This window comes from Narcine bancroftii, chromosome 7, assembly GCF_036971445.1.
Source record: "Narcine bancroftii isolate sNarBan1 chromosome 7, sNarBan1.hap1, whole genome shotgun sequence".
Classification (NCBI taxonomy): domain Eukaryota; kingdom Metazoa; phylum Chordata; class Chondrichthyes; order Torpediniformes; family Narcinidae; genus Narcine; species Narcine bancroftii.
In genome coordinates this window covers 183,652,496-183,670,803 of record NC_091475.1, presented here as the reverse complement: position 1 = coordinate 183,670,803, position 18,308 = coordinate 183,652,496, and the positions used below count along the sequence as shown (strand labels likewise).

The 18,308-nt window shown below is 37.7% G+C and overlaps 1 protein-coding gene across 26 annotated transcripts in view; it reads right to left on the bottom strand.

The window, feature by feature from the left end:
• The window catches only part of nbeaa (neurobeachin a), a 1,045,297-nt gene that overhangs the window by 581,675 nt on the left and 445,314 nt on the right, over nucleotides 1–18,308 (bottom strand). For all 26 annotated transcript variants that reach the window (XM_069891655.1, XM_069891654.1, XM_069891651.1 and 23 more), the window contains 3 exons: nucleotides 17,823–17,931; nucleotides 15,348–15,500; nucleotides 12,941–13,109 (listed from right to left, as the gene is read on the bottom strand). In XM_069891655.1, the coding sequence (XP_069747756.1) occupies nucleotides 12,941–13,109; nucleotides 15,348–15,500; nucleotides 17,823–17,931 (431 nt within the window). The remainder of the gene's footprint in view (nucleotides 1–12,940; nucleotides 13,110–15,347; nucleotides 15,501–17,822; nucleotides 17,932–18,308) is intronic.

Sequence of the window (18,308 nt, the reverse complement as noted above, 5' to 3'; positions counted from 1 at the left end):
GATATTTATAATTACAATTGGGCACATATATAATCCTAATTCAATGTCAATTATTCACTGCAACTCCAAATCCAAATATGTTTTTGGCTTTAAAATTACAGTTTATTAAGGCATAAATGCACCATTCAATGCCAGTATATAATAAGAGTTTATGTGGAAAAACTACAGTGCAACCTAGAATTAAAGCTAATTGAAAATAACCAGTGAGAACCGAGCATGTACTGGGTCACGTGGATCATTGATGATTGTTGCTGGTCCCCAACGGCAACATTCTATATAGTGTCATGGGCCCAGAGGACCCCAAAACCCAGCAGCAATAGAAATTCACCAAGACAAATGGTTACATAAACAAAAGTTGTTTTTAATTACTTTAAACATGAAAACAGGATCAAACTTTAACTTATTACTATTAACTTAACTTAATCCCCTTCTAATTCTAAGCACACATGCATCTAGAGTATAGGGAGAGATTGGACAGATTAGGTCTTTATTCTTTGGAGCGTAGAAGGTTGAGAGGGGATTTGATAGAAGTATTTAAGATTATGAAAGGGATAGACAGAGTGGATGTGGATAGACTATTTCCGTTAAGAGGAGGAAAGATTAAAACAAGAGGACATGAGTTAAGAATTAAGGGGCAGAGGTTTGGAGGTAACATGAGGGGGAACTTCTTTACTCAGAGATTGGTAGCCATGTGGAATGATCTTCCGGGAGAAATAGTGTATTATTTAAGAAAAGGTTGGACAGGTATATGGATGAGAAGAAGATGGAGGGTTATGGGCATTGTGCAGGGAGGTGGGACTAGAAAGGGGTGTTTGGTTCGGTGTGGACTAGAAGGGCCTAATGGCCTGTTTCCGTGCTGTAATTGTTATGTTATGTTATGTAATGTGTACATGTTCAGGAAACTTCTTTGCTTTATTAGTCCAATCATTCACTTCTCACTTCTCCAAGTTCACCGGTATCAGGCAATTCTTATACTGTACACAGAATTTAACATTTATCAGTTTTCACCAGGCTCTGGTGCTTAAAGGTATGGTTTTTGTTGGTTTCAGAGAGAGATGTATTGCTCGTTGGACACACACACACAAACTGATATCCTCCAATCAGCCACTTCAGTGTCTTGCTGAAGAAGCTTGCCCCATCATGGGTTTTCCAAATGATAACCTCTTCTTCCAGGTCACCACAGAGTTCCTCTTGTTTCCCTTTCTCAGAACACTCTTGCCAGCCATTTCTTCTTGTAAGGACTACAAGGGTTTCCAATAGGCTGAACTCAGAAGTCACAACCATTCTTCAAAATAGGGTTTTCAACAAGCCTGCCAGCTTGCCATGTTGCAGCCTCCAAAAGCTACTGCAAAACTGACCTCTTTCTCTCTCTCCAAAGAATCTTTTTTTTACTCTCTATTTACAAAATTACATGACCTGTCTTAGAACAGCAAAGTGCTACCAGATTGCTAGCACCGGAATCAGTCTCTGAGCCTAGAAATCTGTTTCTTTAAAGACAATAGCCCATTTATTCCACACTGTCAGTCCAATTAACACCTACTTGTGAAGTCTCCATAGGCATTCTTCAACGTTTCTGTAAAGTCACTGTGAATATGAAGTCTCTGCTTATGCATGGCTCTTGCATTTCAAATGAGATGTCTTTTGTGAAATGTTAATGTCTGTTTGTGAAACCACCCCCCCCCCCCACAATCTATCTCTTTTAAAGACATATTTATATATAATATAAATATAATATAACCCGTAACAATAGATTTTCTCAATTGTGAAGAGAGTTTTGCCTGTGATGTGTCCACTACCTTTTTCAGGGCTTTCCACTCAGAAGTATTGGTTCCCCATATCAGGCCATGATACAGCCAGTCAGCACACTTTCCACTGCATATCATTAGAAGGAAGTTTGCCAAGATTTCCTATGTCCAACTTTTAGTATGTTGGGTCAAGGAAAGGACTTCCAAGAAAGTGACTCTCAAGAACTTTAATTTTTTTCACCCTCTCCACCTCTGATCCCCCAATGATCACCAGATCATATACTTCCTAAAGTCTACAATCAGCTCCTTGATTTTGGTGACACTGAGTGAGAGGTTGTTGTTGGTGCTCCATTTGGCCAGGTTTTCAATCTCCCTCCTGTTTGCTGACTCATTGCCTCTTTTTAAACAGCTCCCTACATCAGTAAATTTGTCAATAGTGTTGATGCAGTGGTTGGTGCAAAACAAGTTAGAAGGGTGCTAAGAACACAGTCCTGTCGTGCTCTGGTGCTGATGGACATTCTTGACAATCTACAATGATAGAGTCTGGAAGTGAGGAAATCCATGATCCAATTAAACAGTGGGGTTTTGTGGCCCAGGTCTTGGAGTTTGCTGATCAGTTTTGAGGGCGTTGAATGCGAACTGTAATCAATAAAGAGCATCCTCATATATGCATCTTTGCTGTCCAGGTGTTACAGAGTTTTGTGTAGAACCAATGAGATGGCATCTGCCATAGATCTGTTGCCATGGTAGGCAGATTGGAACAGATCCATGTCACCACTCAAACAGAAGCTAATATGCTTTAACATCAGCCTCTTAAAACACTTCATCATTGTGGACAGGAGTGCTACTGGTCCATAATCATTGAGACAGGTGACCACACTCTTCTTGGGCAACAGTACAATTGGGCACCACGCATTGTTGGAGTGAAATGTTGAAGACATCCATGAAGACATCAGCCAGTTGGTCAGCACACATTTTAGGTACTTAGCCGGGTACTCCACCCAGATTGGATGTTTTCCTTGGAATTATTCTCCTAAAAGCAGCCCATGTGTCATCTTCAAGGTTAAATTAATTGTCTTTGTAATAAAACAATGTCAGATTACATGAAATTGACTTTGCCTGCGGTAAGGCAGACGGACTCCCCATTGGCAGAAATTGTTTGAAGCACCTCTTACAGTCAGAGAAAGAGAAGCAAAAGAGAGTCCCCCCCAGAGTGACCGAGAGTCCATAGATTTGCCTCCAGCGTTTCGACAGCATCCACAGCCACAGATTCCAGATTCAAATCTTCAACAAGGTCAGGAACCCTTCAGTGTCTTTGACACCCCCTCGCATTCCGGATCTGACACCTGGTACCTCTTCAGCCAGATTCAAGCAGTCTCCAGCAGTCTGCAGTCTGGACGAGTTTCCCAAAAGCAGTCTCCAGCAGCCCACAGCCTCCATATGTTCCTCGCCTTGAGTTGCCAGCAACCCACTGCGTGCATTGGTCTTTCAGCCGCAGAGCCTATCACTGGTCCACCCCCATAGTCACTGTCCCGTGGGTCGCCTCCTCTCCTCCTTCCTAAGATGGGGTAATGTTCTCCTAGTTTTATGGTGCCCTGCTCCAGTCCTCCGCTCTCCTGGAGTCTGCATCCCTTCATGGCTACTGCTGATCAGAGAAGCCGCCATCTTGGGTGCAGACCCTGCAGTTGTGGGATTTTAAATAAAACCGCTGTATGCTTCTTTAATGGGCCATTCAAAGCCTAAGTGAAGCTTTTGGCAGTTGACTGGGCGGTTGGACCCCTCCAGAGTGCTGTATCTCCACCATTTTCTGCATATGTCAGATACTGACAGTGGAGGATCATCGGGGACATGTGGGTGTGCAATGGTTCTTCCCTGTTCTGGTGCTCAAATCAGGCATAGATGGCATTGGAGTGAAGCTTTGCTGTTACGCACTGCATTAGATCTGGTTTTTTTTAGCAGATTACGTCGTTTAGGCCCTGCTACAGCTACCAGGTATCCTTCATTGTTTCCATTCTCATCTGAAATCTCTACCAACACCCGGGAGATGGCTTTTCTTGGGTCATATTCCATGTGTAGTGATCTGGATCTCTTGGCGTGAATGCCTGTAATCTGGCTTTCAGCAAGTTCTGGATTTCATTGTTCATCCAACAGTTCTGGTCAGGGAAAAGCCCAAATGATTTGGTGAGAGCCCACTTGTCCACAGAGGTTTAGATAAATTCTGTCATGGGTTTCATTTCATCATTCAGATCCTCAGCTGAGTTCTTGAACACTGTCCAATCCACTGACTCAAGGCAGTCCTGTAGCTGTTCTTCAGCCTCCTGTGGCTATTTTTTTGGCTGACCTGGCATTTAGAAACTCATGTTTTAGGCTCTGCTTTACACAAGCATAAAGAACACTGTCAGGTGATCCAACTTGCCAAAATGTAATCTCCGGAAAGAACAAAAGGCCTTCCTTATCTTAGTGTAGCAGTGTCAAGTGTGGCGTGATCTCTGGTACTGGTACTGGCAGGGTTTTCTTGAGTCAAGCTTGGTTAACATCATCAACTACAGTTTGTAGTGCATCAGTACGGACCACCACTCGTTTAGTGACCACATCATGCAGTTCCGCAAGAGCCTGTTTGTAATCAGCATTGGGAGGGATATAAAATCTGGTGAGAATCACTGATGAGAACTCTCGGACAGAAGGGTCTGCATATGATCGATGTTTGCTCTAAGGTAGTGGAGCAAGAGGTCGACATAAACCCAATGTCCGTGCACTAACTGGTATTAACTAAAAAGCACACACCATCCCCACTCTCTTTGCCAGAATCCAAGCTCCGGTTCGGACGGTGAATAGGAAACTCTATGGTTGGATTGCAGTGTCCAGTGTGTTTTCTGTTTGCCAGGTCTCGGTGCAGCAAACTGAGATTTGTCACACCTGTCTCTGATAAAGTAAATTGACTGGACATCCACCATTATTTTGCCATCAATAATATGGATGGTAGGGGAGGTCTCAGTCCCATGCGCTTCATTCTGGTTTGGATCCTAGTCCTCATGCCATGTCTTCAGCAGCTTAGAAGAAGATATTATGCTGTTGATTGCAGTAAAAACAGATTAGAAGATGAGTATAGGTTTCTGCAGCCTGCCAAAAGTTGTTGATGATCGCCAGCGCAATTTTTTTTTTAAACAGTATAAATTGGATAATCAAAACACCAAGAAATAAAAATGTTAATGGGAGAAAAATAAACAAAAATGCCCACTTTGAACTTCAATAACTATTGATTCCTTCAGGAACAAGACAGTTAATTTTCATTCACAGAGAAAGTGTTTGATAATATTAAACTGTTATTGCATTGTTTACAGGATTTTACATTTGGAAACTTAAATTTTATGGAGAATTTAGTTTGCATCAGTATTTCATACTCAACAATTTTAGGACATTTGTACATGTGGTAAGGAAGATGGTGAAATGCAGGTTCACAACCTCATCTCATCACAAACATCTTTTAGGCACTGGTCTTGCAATACATCTCATGTTAATATGCCATTTACATTTAAACTAAAAATCCACTGTTATCTTCGCAATAAAATTTAAACTGCAAATTTATTTGATATGTGGTCATTTATATGGTTTGAAAATACCACGTGGATACTGATGACTGCAAACCTGCCATACACATACAGTTCAATTCTGCAATTCTTCTGCATTTACTTGATGTTAAACACAATTAATCAAATACTCACCTGATTTTAAGTCTGACAAAATGCAAATAATGTGATGTTGTCTGAATGATGCCATATTGCTTTGAAGCTCGTGATTATTATGCAGTGGATAACCTGGTCTGTTCTCCATTTATACAGTAGAAAAGGCTAAGGTATCAGGGAGTGATCATCTAATTTAGAGACAAGGTGGAAAACATTAAGGAATGGATATCATATCTTAATAGATGGATATCGATTCCTTCAACTTTTCTGGAACTCGATCAAAATTTGAGCAGAAAGCATTTCAATTTCTTCCCTCTCTCCACATGTAGCCCATCTCAACTCTTCCTAAATATCAAATCCAAGCTGAAAGAATATTTTCTTTTTCACCATCCCTAACACCCATCCACATTTTCTCTTCCCCAGTATTTATATATCCTTGCTCTCTAGCCCTACTTAAAGTGAATTTGATCTTGATCTCCCACCACGTATAACTTCACTGAACATCTGTGATGATGATAATTAAAGCATACATAAATCCTTTCAGATCTGTCATGATCGTGCCTAAATAGGTGGTACAAACTCCTACAATTTTCCTGATGTTTGTCAAATCCCGAATCTTAAAAAACTTTTTACTTCCTCTGTGCAAATGCCCAAAACAACACAAAAAGGCATCAGCATAAATTTCTGACACCTTCTTTAACCAAATTCCATTATATATTAATTTCCAACTGCTATGCATAATTTCCCCTAAAAAGCATGCTTTTTTATTCTTGCTTTTTTTAAACTTCACAAAATATATTCTTAACATCTCATCATGCCATATGTATGCACCTTAAATATTTTCCTCAAAAAAACAATAAAATGAATCAAGAACACTTCCTCCTTCATTACATCTGGTTGGTCAACACAATAATTATCTTTTCTCTCCTGTTGTTGCAGATTCATAAACCACAATTTGTTTTTATTCCTTTCAAATTTTTGAAATACAGGTACAGCATTTGAAATTTCATCTAAACTTCAGTTATATTAATGAAAAACCTGGTTTTGTATTTGAAATGCGTATCTGTTAGTACCTGGCTATTCTTTTTTTCCATTTAATTGTATTTTTTTTTAATTTGAATACTCCTTCCTATTATATCATGTTCAAAATTTCTTCTCATACTATTTTCATTCTATAGAATTGAGTCATAAAACTTACTTAGTGCATCTACTATTCTCTCTCGAAAATAACAAGAGCACCCTTTCTTGTGCAAGTGATTCAAATCCGTCTTGGACTATTACGTTGGTTATGGAATAAGTTAACAAAATTATGATAAAATATATCTTAAAAGGGTAAGATTGTGAGGTTTATTGTTAGATCACATTTTAAAAACAAACATTTCATTTCCCATGCAAGAGCTATGCAAGAGTAGACTTTGTGTCTACAGTTTGGCTTTGAAGAGACAATGGGAAGTGCGTGCAAGATTCACAAATATGTGTTAATTGGTCAGCATGTTTGCAGGCTCAAGAACTGAGAAATCTTTTGCTGGAGCCAGATTTTTAAATTTCCGGTTGAATTTTGTTGTCTGGAGGTGGGCCACATGGTTTTGCAAACAGAGAGAAAACATCCTTTGTACAGGAGAGTATTCTGCAGCAGTCTGTGATGAACCCTGTTTCAAGATAGGTTTTGAGGTCTGAGTTCAGCCTACTCTAAATCTCTGTAGTCAATGGCAGAGGCTGTAGCTGGTTATGGCATTTCTCCTGAAATAGGGGAAAAAAGAACTCCTTGTGGTAACCCGGAAGAAGAAGTTATCTTTTGGAAAAACCCAAGAGGGGGCAAGCTTCTTCAGTAAGATACTTCAGTTGCTGATTGAAGGAGATCAGTTTGTGTGTCCAATGAACAACCTCCCTGAAACCAACAAAGACCTTCCTGAGTGGTAACAACTTACGTTAAAGTAAGTGAATATAATACGTTTAATTCTGTGCACAGTATGGAAGATTTCCTGATACCAGTGAACTTGGAGAAGTGAAAAGTGAATGATTGGACAGTGAAATAGAACTTTCCTGAACACATAAACATTACATACATGTGAGCTTAGAATTAGAAGGGGGTTAGGTTAAATTAATAGTAATAAGTTAAGTATTGAAATTATTATGTATTAAGAAAATAAAACCAGTTTTGTTTAAGTAGCCATTGTCTTGGTGAATTTCTGTTTCTGCTGATTTTTGGGCAGCCCCCCCCCCCCCCCCACACAACTCCCACTCCCGGGGGAAGAGGGGTGTCAGCATATTTAAGTAAAACCCTTGCTTTTTTTCACCTCATGTAACATAATTTTTTGTGCAGTTGATAGGAGAAGTACAGAAAAAAATAAAACTTGACTGCTTCACAGGGAAGGAGGCCCATGAACTTTGAGCAGAGTCCAAGGGGGATGATGACTGAAAAAGATTGACAATGGCTGCTTTAACCTACTGCCTTTATCCATATCCTGAACATGGGTAATCATTTTCTTGATTTCCTTTTATACCTCTTGGAGATCACCATTTTCCTCCACAATATTTTCAATATTTCCAATTTTAAAATTTAGCTATATTCTAGCAATTTATGTGTACAACTTATTCATTTGTATTTATTGCAAATTATTCATCTTTCATTAAATTCCAAAGGCTGATCCATTCAGTAAAAGGCTGGATGATCAACTTCACAAACCAAGTAACTTCTCTTACTTCATTCCACAAAAACTACTTTTTTTTTTGTTGGACATGTAACATAAGGGATAACAACTGTATTCAAAAACTCTTCTAAATGTGGTAAAACAAATGTTTATGACCACAGCCTCAAGATACATTCTCACAATTATAACATACTTGCTTAAGATCCAGTTTTTACATTAAGTGATGGTACAATGGAGCTTCAAGAGTGGTCAAATGTAGGACATTTTAAGTTTTTTTTTACTCATCTTTATCTTCCAAAAGTCAAGAAGAATAGTCAGAACAGAGGACCAGCAAAATGTGCCATGTTGGTAAATGCATATGTCAAACGAACCTCAACTTCTGTTTATTTATAGAAGAACAAAAAAAAAACCAAGGATAGCTTCCTTATCCTATGAGATTACAAATTATAATTAAAATTTTCTCAAAAATGAGACCGCAACACCACTAGTTTTTACAAGTACACAACAGAAAAAAAAAGTTTACAGTTAATCAATCCTGCCCTGAGAGGAATACATTGACGAAAATGCTTCTATGCTCAAGTTGTGCCATGGTGAGATGGAATCTTTAAAGGCAACACCATACATTACATCATTACTTCTGTTGAACTATTACAACTATTCTAAGTTTTAAAATATTCCTAACAGGTCCCTATATTGAAGACTAATCTATTCATTTCTGAATTATCAGCATAATCCTGAACTGCAGATTTCTATTTCCAATGGTACTTCAATCTTTTCATCTGTATCTCCTACACTGCTCCAGTTAAAACATCAAGAACAGTACCTCAATTTTCAATGTTCCAAAGCAGAGAAAAGGAACATAAAATCCAGACATGGCTTCTATTCCAGATCACTACAAAAATATCTCACTAAAAATTGCATGCACGGAGAAGTGAAGAAAGGACTCCTTGGCAATGATGCCCCACAGTCGAATAGCCCACCGATACTCACCTTGTAGGTTCACACATGAAGAATAGACCTTTGGGTGAGGTACCGGAGGGCTGCTGGTGCCTGTGGAACCATACCCCAGCATGAGTCACCACCTTCAGGAGAGGAGAGAAGGGGAGAAAATTGGGAAAAAAAATTCTTTAGCTTTACTCCATGTCAACATTGGAAGAGTAAAGTCTCACCATGTGACAACTATGCACAAATAACAGGCACAGGTAGTCTCACCTCACACTAGATGTTCTAAGATTTTATGAAAAATCATGCCAATCACATAAGCCTACCTGCCACTGCCACCCGTAATTAGATCTTTCATCTTAATTGGATCATGGTAAAATAACCCTCTGCTATGGATCGTTAACAAAATGGTCATGGTCAACTGACAGAGTATCTCACCCCAGCACCTGAGAAGGCCGTTTCAGCTTTATTAAGACACAAAAGTCACAAATGGTGCATTACCATTTAATCTCAATACAGTGAAACTGAATGCAAAACCACTCTAGCCAATCACTAAAATCAAAGTCACCCATTCCATTCCAGGCAGCACAATTCTGCAAATAATCAAGTTATCGGCAGTGACTTTGAAGGCAGCTGTGTCCCCAATTTTACCAATATGTGCAGAGCAAAACAAATCTTTGTATTTGCACATTTGCATAGTTTTCCAAATGAATTTTGCCTCTAGCAAAGACTCATTTAGACTAATTTTTTTTGTTTTCAGATCTAAATGGTTAAGAAATTCTACAAATCCTGTTGGAACAAAAAGTATAGCCAGCATAATAGTCTGGGGAAGATTATTCAAATAAGGATCCTCATAACCAGGAACTAGTTTTCAAATACTGCATCAGAGAGTGAAAAACTGCACGTCAAACAGGATGTCGTCGAAGGAAGACATTAAGTAAATAATTTTGAAAAGATACAAAAAACCAACAAGAGATTGTCAAGGTCAAAACAGCAGCCTACTAAGTTGCAGCAGGTATAAACTGAGGGGAAATAAACTCAATATTCTCCACAGGCAAAGAACAGAACAGTCAATCACCAGCCAAATGTTTTATGGCTAATATAGTTCTCACAGAACATGATAGATTAATTTAGGGATAGTTGTGCTAATTTAAGAAAGTCCTCACTTCCCTCAGTGGAATCTAGAGGGGCCACTGTTCTAAATTCCACTGAGATCTGGAATCTTTGTATCAATTAAATGGCTATTTCTAGTGAGGATATGCAAGTATTAGAAACTGGACACAAAGCTTAAAGTCCTACCTTTCATCCACAAATACATCAAAGGAGCAATATTGTTATATGGAAATCCACTAGTGGCAGTTATAATACAGGGGACAACAAGGAACAATATTTAAGTCAGTTCATGAGAACCCAAAGCAAAGCATCACTCAAAATGTGGAAATTGGTCAAAACTGTTGAAATTGTACCAGAATGCCTAAGTGCTATAACCATATAATTTACTGCAAGAGATAACTTACCTTTGCATTTTTTCCCTCCTATATTATATATTGCCCCGTCTTCTTTCTACACAAATTATTTGAAAGTATTTTAAATTGAATGTGCTCAAGCCAACTAACAACAAAACAATTCACATACAGGATATTTGCATCTCCACTTCTATTTATTAATTAAGTTTTCATTCACTTCAGATAAGCTTACATCTCTAACCTCCTGAAATCTTCTAACACTTCACAGAATGAAGAGAGATCAGTTGGGACTGATCTCTGCCTATTTTTAATAGTCCTTTACATTCTGCTTGCACCATTGTAACATTTACACTCTTCACACAATAGATAAATAGTTGACAATATTTGAAAACTTTCTAGAATTCAACCAACTCTCTGTAAACATTTTCAGTCTCACTTCATATAGAAGAAACATATTGGCAGCTCAAAACTTTCCTACTATTAACTAAAACCAGTTAACCAGTTACCAAAGTAAATTTCATATCCATTTTGTGAAACAATTTGTTAGTTCAAGATTCAAACTGCCAATGGCTTCAATAGCACAGACAGCTTTCTCAAGCTTCCCTTTTTATTGGAAGTGACACAATTTTATTGTAGTCTGCACCTTGTAGCAATCCTTTACGTGATAATTAATCATTGATGCAACAATCACCTGTCCAAAATCAAATAGGGACTTATAGCCATTAACACAATATTGAAAACTGCTCATAATCTAAACAACTTGTATTTTTTAAGATGTATTTAACACTTTCCAAAGTTCTTTGCAAAGTATAGACAAATACCATAATTTGAACAATACCTCATATTCTACCTGGGTAGTTTACAACCAAATGGAAAAAATACTGAATTTTCAAATTTTAGGTAACCTTAACCTCATATATCCCCATGTCTCTCTTTTCTATCTCCTGCCCATTCTTCTAATTTGTTCTCTTTCTCATTATCTCCTCATTTATCCCTCATCCACATTTTCATCCCTATCCTCTTCCTAGTTACCTCCATATACTACCTTCTCGTTTGATCTGCCCTTCTCTGTTCCCATGATTCCCATAATCACCGTCCTTATTTATCAGATATTCTAGCTCTGACAATGTTCCGGTTTATTACCCTCCAGCAACTATCTTCATCATCTTCTCCCAGCATGCTCCATCCCCATCCCATCCCAGATTTTTCTCTTTTTCATGTTTGCCTTCCACACCCATTTTCATCTGCTGGTTTTCCAACATTCCATCCCCATCTAGCTCCTTCTATGCATTATCCTACACCTCTCCTTGGTCAATTAACCACTTCCTGGCCCTTTTGTATCATTCCACCCCTTCTCCTCTTTATACTGGTCATTCTCCCTCTCCACATATTTGACCCAATACATCAGCTCTCCATTTTCCTCTTTAGATGATGCCTGACCTCAAATAACAGGTGGAATGAATGAGGCCTTGCGCAGACTAATATAAAGGCAATAAGTTTTTGGATGATCTTAAGTTTATGAAGTTGCAAAGTGGAAAACGGGCCAGAAGAGCACCATGCCTAGTAGATGATAAAATCATGAATTAAGTTTTTATTAACAGATCAGCAATCATTCCAAGTTATTCCAAGGAAATAAGCATAATTGGTAGATTCACTACAGACATTTCTACTGAATTCATGTAAATGAGTTTCTATCTGGCAAGGAATTCTGATTTCTAATTGCAAAACATGGAGAAAAGGACAAGGATAACTACTCTAATTTCTTCAGTTCAGGCCATCATGAAAACCAGCCTCTCCTCCATCGACTCCATCTATATCTTCTGCTCTCATGGGAAAGCTGCTAACATATTAAGGGACTCATTCTACCCTGGTCCCATTCTATTCTCTCCCCTTCTGTCGGGCAGAAGATATGTGAGCTTAAAAACTTGAACCTCCATGTTCAAAGACTGCTTCTTTCTTGCTATTATCAAACCTTCAAATGGGCCTCCCATTGTAAAATAAATGATGCCATTGAGCTGTTCTTACTGTTCTTTTTTCCCTGCACTCTCTGGCTTACTATAAGTCTACACCTTACCCTTTTGTTTTGTTATTGTACTACCTATTGTATTAAGTATGGGTTGACTTACATGGAAAACGCACAGAACAAAGCTTTTTACCATGTCTTGTTACACGTAACAATAAATATTTCAATTTTTTTTTAAATGTTATCTCAGAGGGTCAGAGGAACAAATTAAGTGTCCTACATTAACACATACATGTTGGGAGGAATGCATAACAGATGTCAAAAACATCTCTAATTGTGAATAATTTGTGACATTTCCAATTGCTGAACCAATTAATGTGATATTCAGTCAGTTCAAATGCTTGAAACCGTCAATATGATAATATGATAAGTACAGCAAAATGTTTCAGTTAATCATAAACTTTATAAAAGCAATTGACATATTTCTTACCTTGGCCTTTGGAAGATATACCACTGCAATCAGATGGATTAATTACCCAATAGTAATACTTGAGGGTATGCATTAGCTGCAGTACAGTGCCAACTCTACGGATAGTACTGTAGATAGTAGCTGTACCAATAAATTCAGCAGACAAATAAGTGTATAGCGAAAGCTGAACCTGCAAGATAAATGTAAAATATAATTTGCTTAATTGTTAAAACATTTAATTAATATTTATTTACAGGTGCTCTGATAATAATTAGAAGTGCTTATACATAAATTCATCATTCTAGATTCAACAGATCTTACCTTCAAGTGGAATTATGAAAAAATTGAACAAAAATCAAATTACAACTCTGACTTCCAGTCCACAACTGAACAGACATTATATGTGATAATTAGCATTGTGATTGGATCAAATTCAATTTAAATTAATGCTATCCTAGAAGATTAATGTTGACAAAATAAAATGACTAAAAACCAAACACTTGAAAGATCTGAAAATAGGTACAAGGTGGAAAGCTAAAAGAAAAAAAAACATCAAATCCAATATAAGAACAGAAATAATAAAATATTCACCAGATCTGTCAAAACTGGAGCAAATCAAAATCAGGCAAAAATGTTGTGGATATGAATCCTTCAATTGGAGCACCTTCACAAATTATTCATACACATATTAGCAACGTACTTGAATGGGAATTTCAGATGGAGATTAGGAAGAAAATGCAAGTTGATTTTTTTTCCTTTTTAAATTTAATTTATTAATTATCTCCTCATAATTTTACACAGATCAATTAAATCTTCCCTCAGCATCCAAAGTTCCAAATAACACATTTATGCAATATTTCCTTATACCTAAAATGTTTTCAGTTCTGACAATATTCTCATACCTTCTCTGGACTCTCTGCAGTGTATGATGTCTTTCCTAAAACAGTATTCAAACCATCATCAGAATGGTATTTTCTGCAGTTCTATTTAAACCTCTATGGTTATGTTCCATGCCACAGCAAACAAAGAAAGGCACCCAATCTGGCTTTTACATAAAACATTAAATACTGCATCAAAGAACAGGCCTTTCAGTCCACAATGTTGTGCCAACCTATATATATCTAACAAAAAAAAATAAACCTCCCTACCTTATAACCCACAATTTTTATTTCATTCATGTGCCCGCCTAAGAATATCTTAAATGCCCCTATTATTCCAGCTTCACCACCACTAGCAATGCATTCCCGGCATCCACCACTCTGTAAAAAAAAAAAATCCCTCTCGCCTCTCCTAAACTTTCCTCCATTCACTTTGTACAGACAACTTCTGGTGTTTGCTGCTTCAGCCCTGGCAAAAAGTGCTGGCTGTCTACCTTATCTATGCCTTTCATAATCTTGTAGGCCTCTATTAAGTTACCTCTCTTCCTTCTTAACTCCGTGGAGAAAAGTCATAGCTTTCCTAACCTTGCCTCAAAATACATATTTTCCAATCCAGGTAACATCCTGGTAAATTCCTTCTGCACCCTTTCCATAGCTTTCACATCCTTCCTGTAATAAGGTGACCAGAACTGAACACAATATTCTAAGTGTGGTCTCACCAGAGAATTACTGAGCTGCAACATTACCTCACAACTCCTGAACTCAAATTCTACTCTAATAAAGATCAGCATATTCTAGCCCTTTTTAACTATCAACCTATGCAGCATCCTTGAAATCTATGAATTTGGACTCAATGGCCCCTCTGTTCTTCCACACTGTTAAGTATATTATCATTAGCCATGTACTCTGCCTTCTGGTTTGACCTTCTAAATTACATTACTTCACACTTAGATGGATTGAACTTCACCTGCTACTTTTCAATGCAACTCTTCTGCATCCTGCCTCTATCTTCTTGTAACCTATGACAAACTTCAATACTATCCACAACATCTCCAAACTTTGTGTCATCTGCAAACTTACCAGCCCACCCCTCTACTTCTTTGTCCAAGTAATTTATAAAATCATAGAGCAGAGGTCCCAGAACAGATCCTTGCAGAACTCCACTAGTCACTGACCAGGCAGAATATTTTCCATCCACTACTCTTGCATTCTACAGGCAAGCCAATTCTGAATACACACAGCCAAGGTCCCATCCCTCATGACTTTCTGAATGAGTCTCCCATGGGGGATCTTGTCAAATACCTTACTAAAATCCATATACACTACATCTACCTTCCTACCTTCATCAATTGCTAAGCACTTTCTGACCTGTCCTGAGTCAAGGGATCTGCAAATGTGAAATTCATTTTGTTCCTCCAAGCTGCTCATTGCTGTTACATTTATGGTTCAAAATCTCATCTTTCTTTACCATTCCCGCTTCTCTTGATCAAAAGTGTTATGAAGCAAAATACTAAAATATACAGGTTTTCCCAAATATACTAAAAACATACCTTTGCAGGGGTATGAATCCAGATGGCAGGATTAAACAAAATATGATCACACAATTGTTTTAATAAAGGTGCACCATGGGTCAAACCATCCAGATATTTAGCAAAGGACAAAAACTGTTCAAGGACAGCACGTGTTATATGGATTCTTGATGACTGTCAAAAAGAGAAACAAGAACTTTTGAAATTATTTATGTTCCTTTAAAAGCATGACCTTCATATGAACATATACTCTACATCAAACTATTTTTGAACACATTGAGGGTTCTTGCCTGCACTATCAAGTTAGGTAGCAAGCTGGGACATTAATTTTTCTGGATGAAGGAGCATTCCTCAAATTTCCAGTAATTTACCCAAGATTTAACCTCAACCTATGCCACTTACGAAGATAACCTCTCCTGACTTGGTGCATCTTAATTTAATGCATCTTAATTAAACCTTCTTTCAGTATCCTTTGTTTCAGAAATAAAATGCTACTTAACCTAATGCCTTTCTTTATAATAAATTCTCTACCTCTGACAACATCCTCATGTATTCTCTCTTAGTATCACAACTTTCGTACAGTGTTGAAATCAACTACATGCAGCCCTCGAGCTGAGATAATCTATTATTAAGCACCTATAACTTTCATCTTTTATATTCTGTCTTACAAATTAAATATTCCAAGTATCACCTTATCCACCTGCCTTGACAACCTCAGTGATCAATTCCAAGATTCTGTTAACCATCATTCTTCACTCTCCTTCACTGAACCATTTATTTATCCAAACAGCTCCATTTATCATGAATTACTTCAGTTGTGTTTGCTTCATTGATCTGCCATGAGCCCTTGTGAAATAAATGAAATACACTACCTTCATCAATCTTCCTTGTTATTACTAAAACTCTATACTCATGGTCTTCACTTAACAAATCCAAGAATTCCTTAATGAATGGATACCTCTCTACATGCTATACCTCAGAATTTTTTATAATAATTTGCCCATCACTACTATTAGAATGAAATTACTTGCTATCCTTGTTTTTCCCAATAATCAAACTGCATGAACTATCTGCTACCCCTCCAGCATCACGTCCAAAGCCAAAAATCATTAAACTATAATACAAGCCAAATTTAAATTTAGTGTGACAGAGTATATAGATATATTTTGGGGAAAAAAGTGGGAAAGGTTTTTTTGAGTAGGTCACATACAAACACTTTAAAACAGAATTTATTTGAAATATTGGAGCTTTGCTAATGCCAGACATATCAGCCCCACAGCCTTTGTAAAAGCTTTGGAGAGTGCCCAAAAGACTTCACTAATGGATTGATTTCCAAAAAGGCAACAGATGAAAGATCTTGTCGGAGCCACCAATTGTCTAGAGCTGTTCTTGGGGGGGGGGGTCATGTGGCTTGGCAAGCAAAGATAGTAAAACAGGCTTTTTCTCTCAGAGAAAGAAGCAGATCTACAGGGTTACAGTCAGTAACAGCAAGCTTGTGGAAAGCCCCATTTGGAAGACAGGTTGTGAATTCTTAATTCAGCCCAGTCAAAGCCTCTGTGGTTCATGGAAGATGAGAGGACTGGCTGTCTAATGTTTCACTTGGAATAAGAGAAACAAAAAGGAACTCTGTAGTGGCCTGAAAGAAAGAGGTTATCATCTGGAGGGACAAGTTTCATCAGCAAGACACTGAAGTGGCTGATTAAAAAGGAACAACAAATCTCTCTCTGAAAACCGACAAGAACCTTCCTGAGCAGTAACCATTGACCTTTCAAGCACTAAAGCCTGGTGAACTTTATAAATGTTAAATTCTGTGCACAGTATAAGAATTTGGAGGAATGAGAAGTGAGATTGGACTGTGAACCAAAGAACTTTTCTGAACTTACACACACATTACATACATGTGCGCTGAGAATTGAATGGGGTTAAGTTAGGTTAGTCAAGTCAATAGTAATAAAATAAAGTTTCATCTTGTTTTCATGTTTAAAGATAATTAAAAGCAACTTTTGTTTAAGTAACCATTTGTCTTGGTGAATATCTATTGCTGTTGGGTTTATGGGTCCTCTGGGCTCGTAACATTAGACATAAAGCACAGTAACAGCTCATTTTGGCCCACAAGCCCATGCTGCTTAATTATACACAATTAACCTACATCCCTGGTACCTTTCAGACAGTGAGGAAACCTGTGTCCCCGGGGAAAACCTATGAAGACATAGAGAGAATGTACAAACAGCACAGGATTCAAACCCCGCTCTCAACTGCTGGTGCTATAACTGCGTTGTACTAACCGTTACGTTAATCACGTCACCCACAAAGAAAATAAAACAAATGTTTTAGGTGTGAACTAAAATTGAATGTTGGAAACACTCAGAAATTAGGATGCATGAGAAAAGGTTAATCAGAACTGAGAAAATATACAAAATAGGTTTGAAGAAGTTTGTAAGTTTTTAGCTAAAATATTAACTTATTATAGTATACTGTATATCATTTTAAACTTACCTTTTCCAAAAGGTAACCAATTACTAAGAATCCTTTTCCACCCAACATCTGTTCTTGCATGGCTACTGAGCTCTTCAGCAAGTCAACCAGAAACGCCAAAAGAGTCGCACTACAGAAATATGCAACAATTAGTTAGAAACAGTTTTCTATCACAGACTTAAATGGATCTATTGCATTACATTGGACAATGAAGATTTTGCTTCCTGAACACTGTATTTTATGAATGTTGGGTTGCTGATCAGGAAAATCACGTTAAAATTTTCCTATCATGTAATCTTCAGATATAACCTATTTTTGTGATTTCCTGTCATATTTTAAATCTACATCAAGCATAGTGCAACATGTCATTGAAAATTTATTTTCTGCATTTGCATTTGGACTTCTTCCCAGCTGATCTTGGTGCAGTCAGCGACGAACATGGTGAAAGGCTTCACTAGGATATTGCAACCATGGAAAAGCGGTATCAGGGCAATTGGAATCCATCTT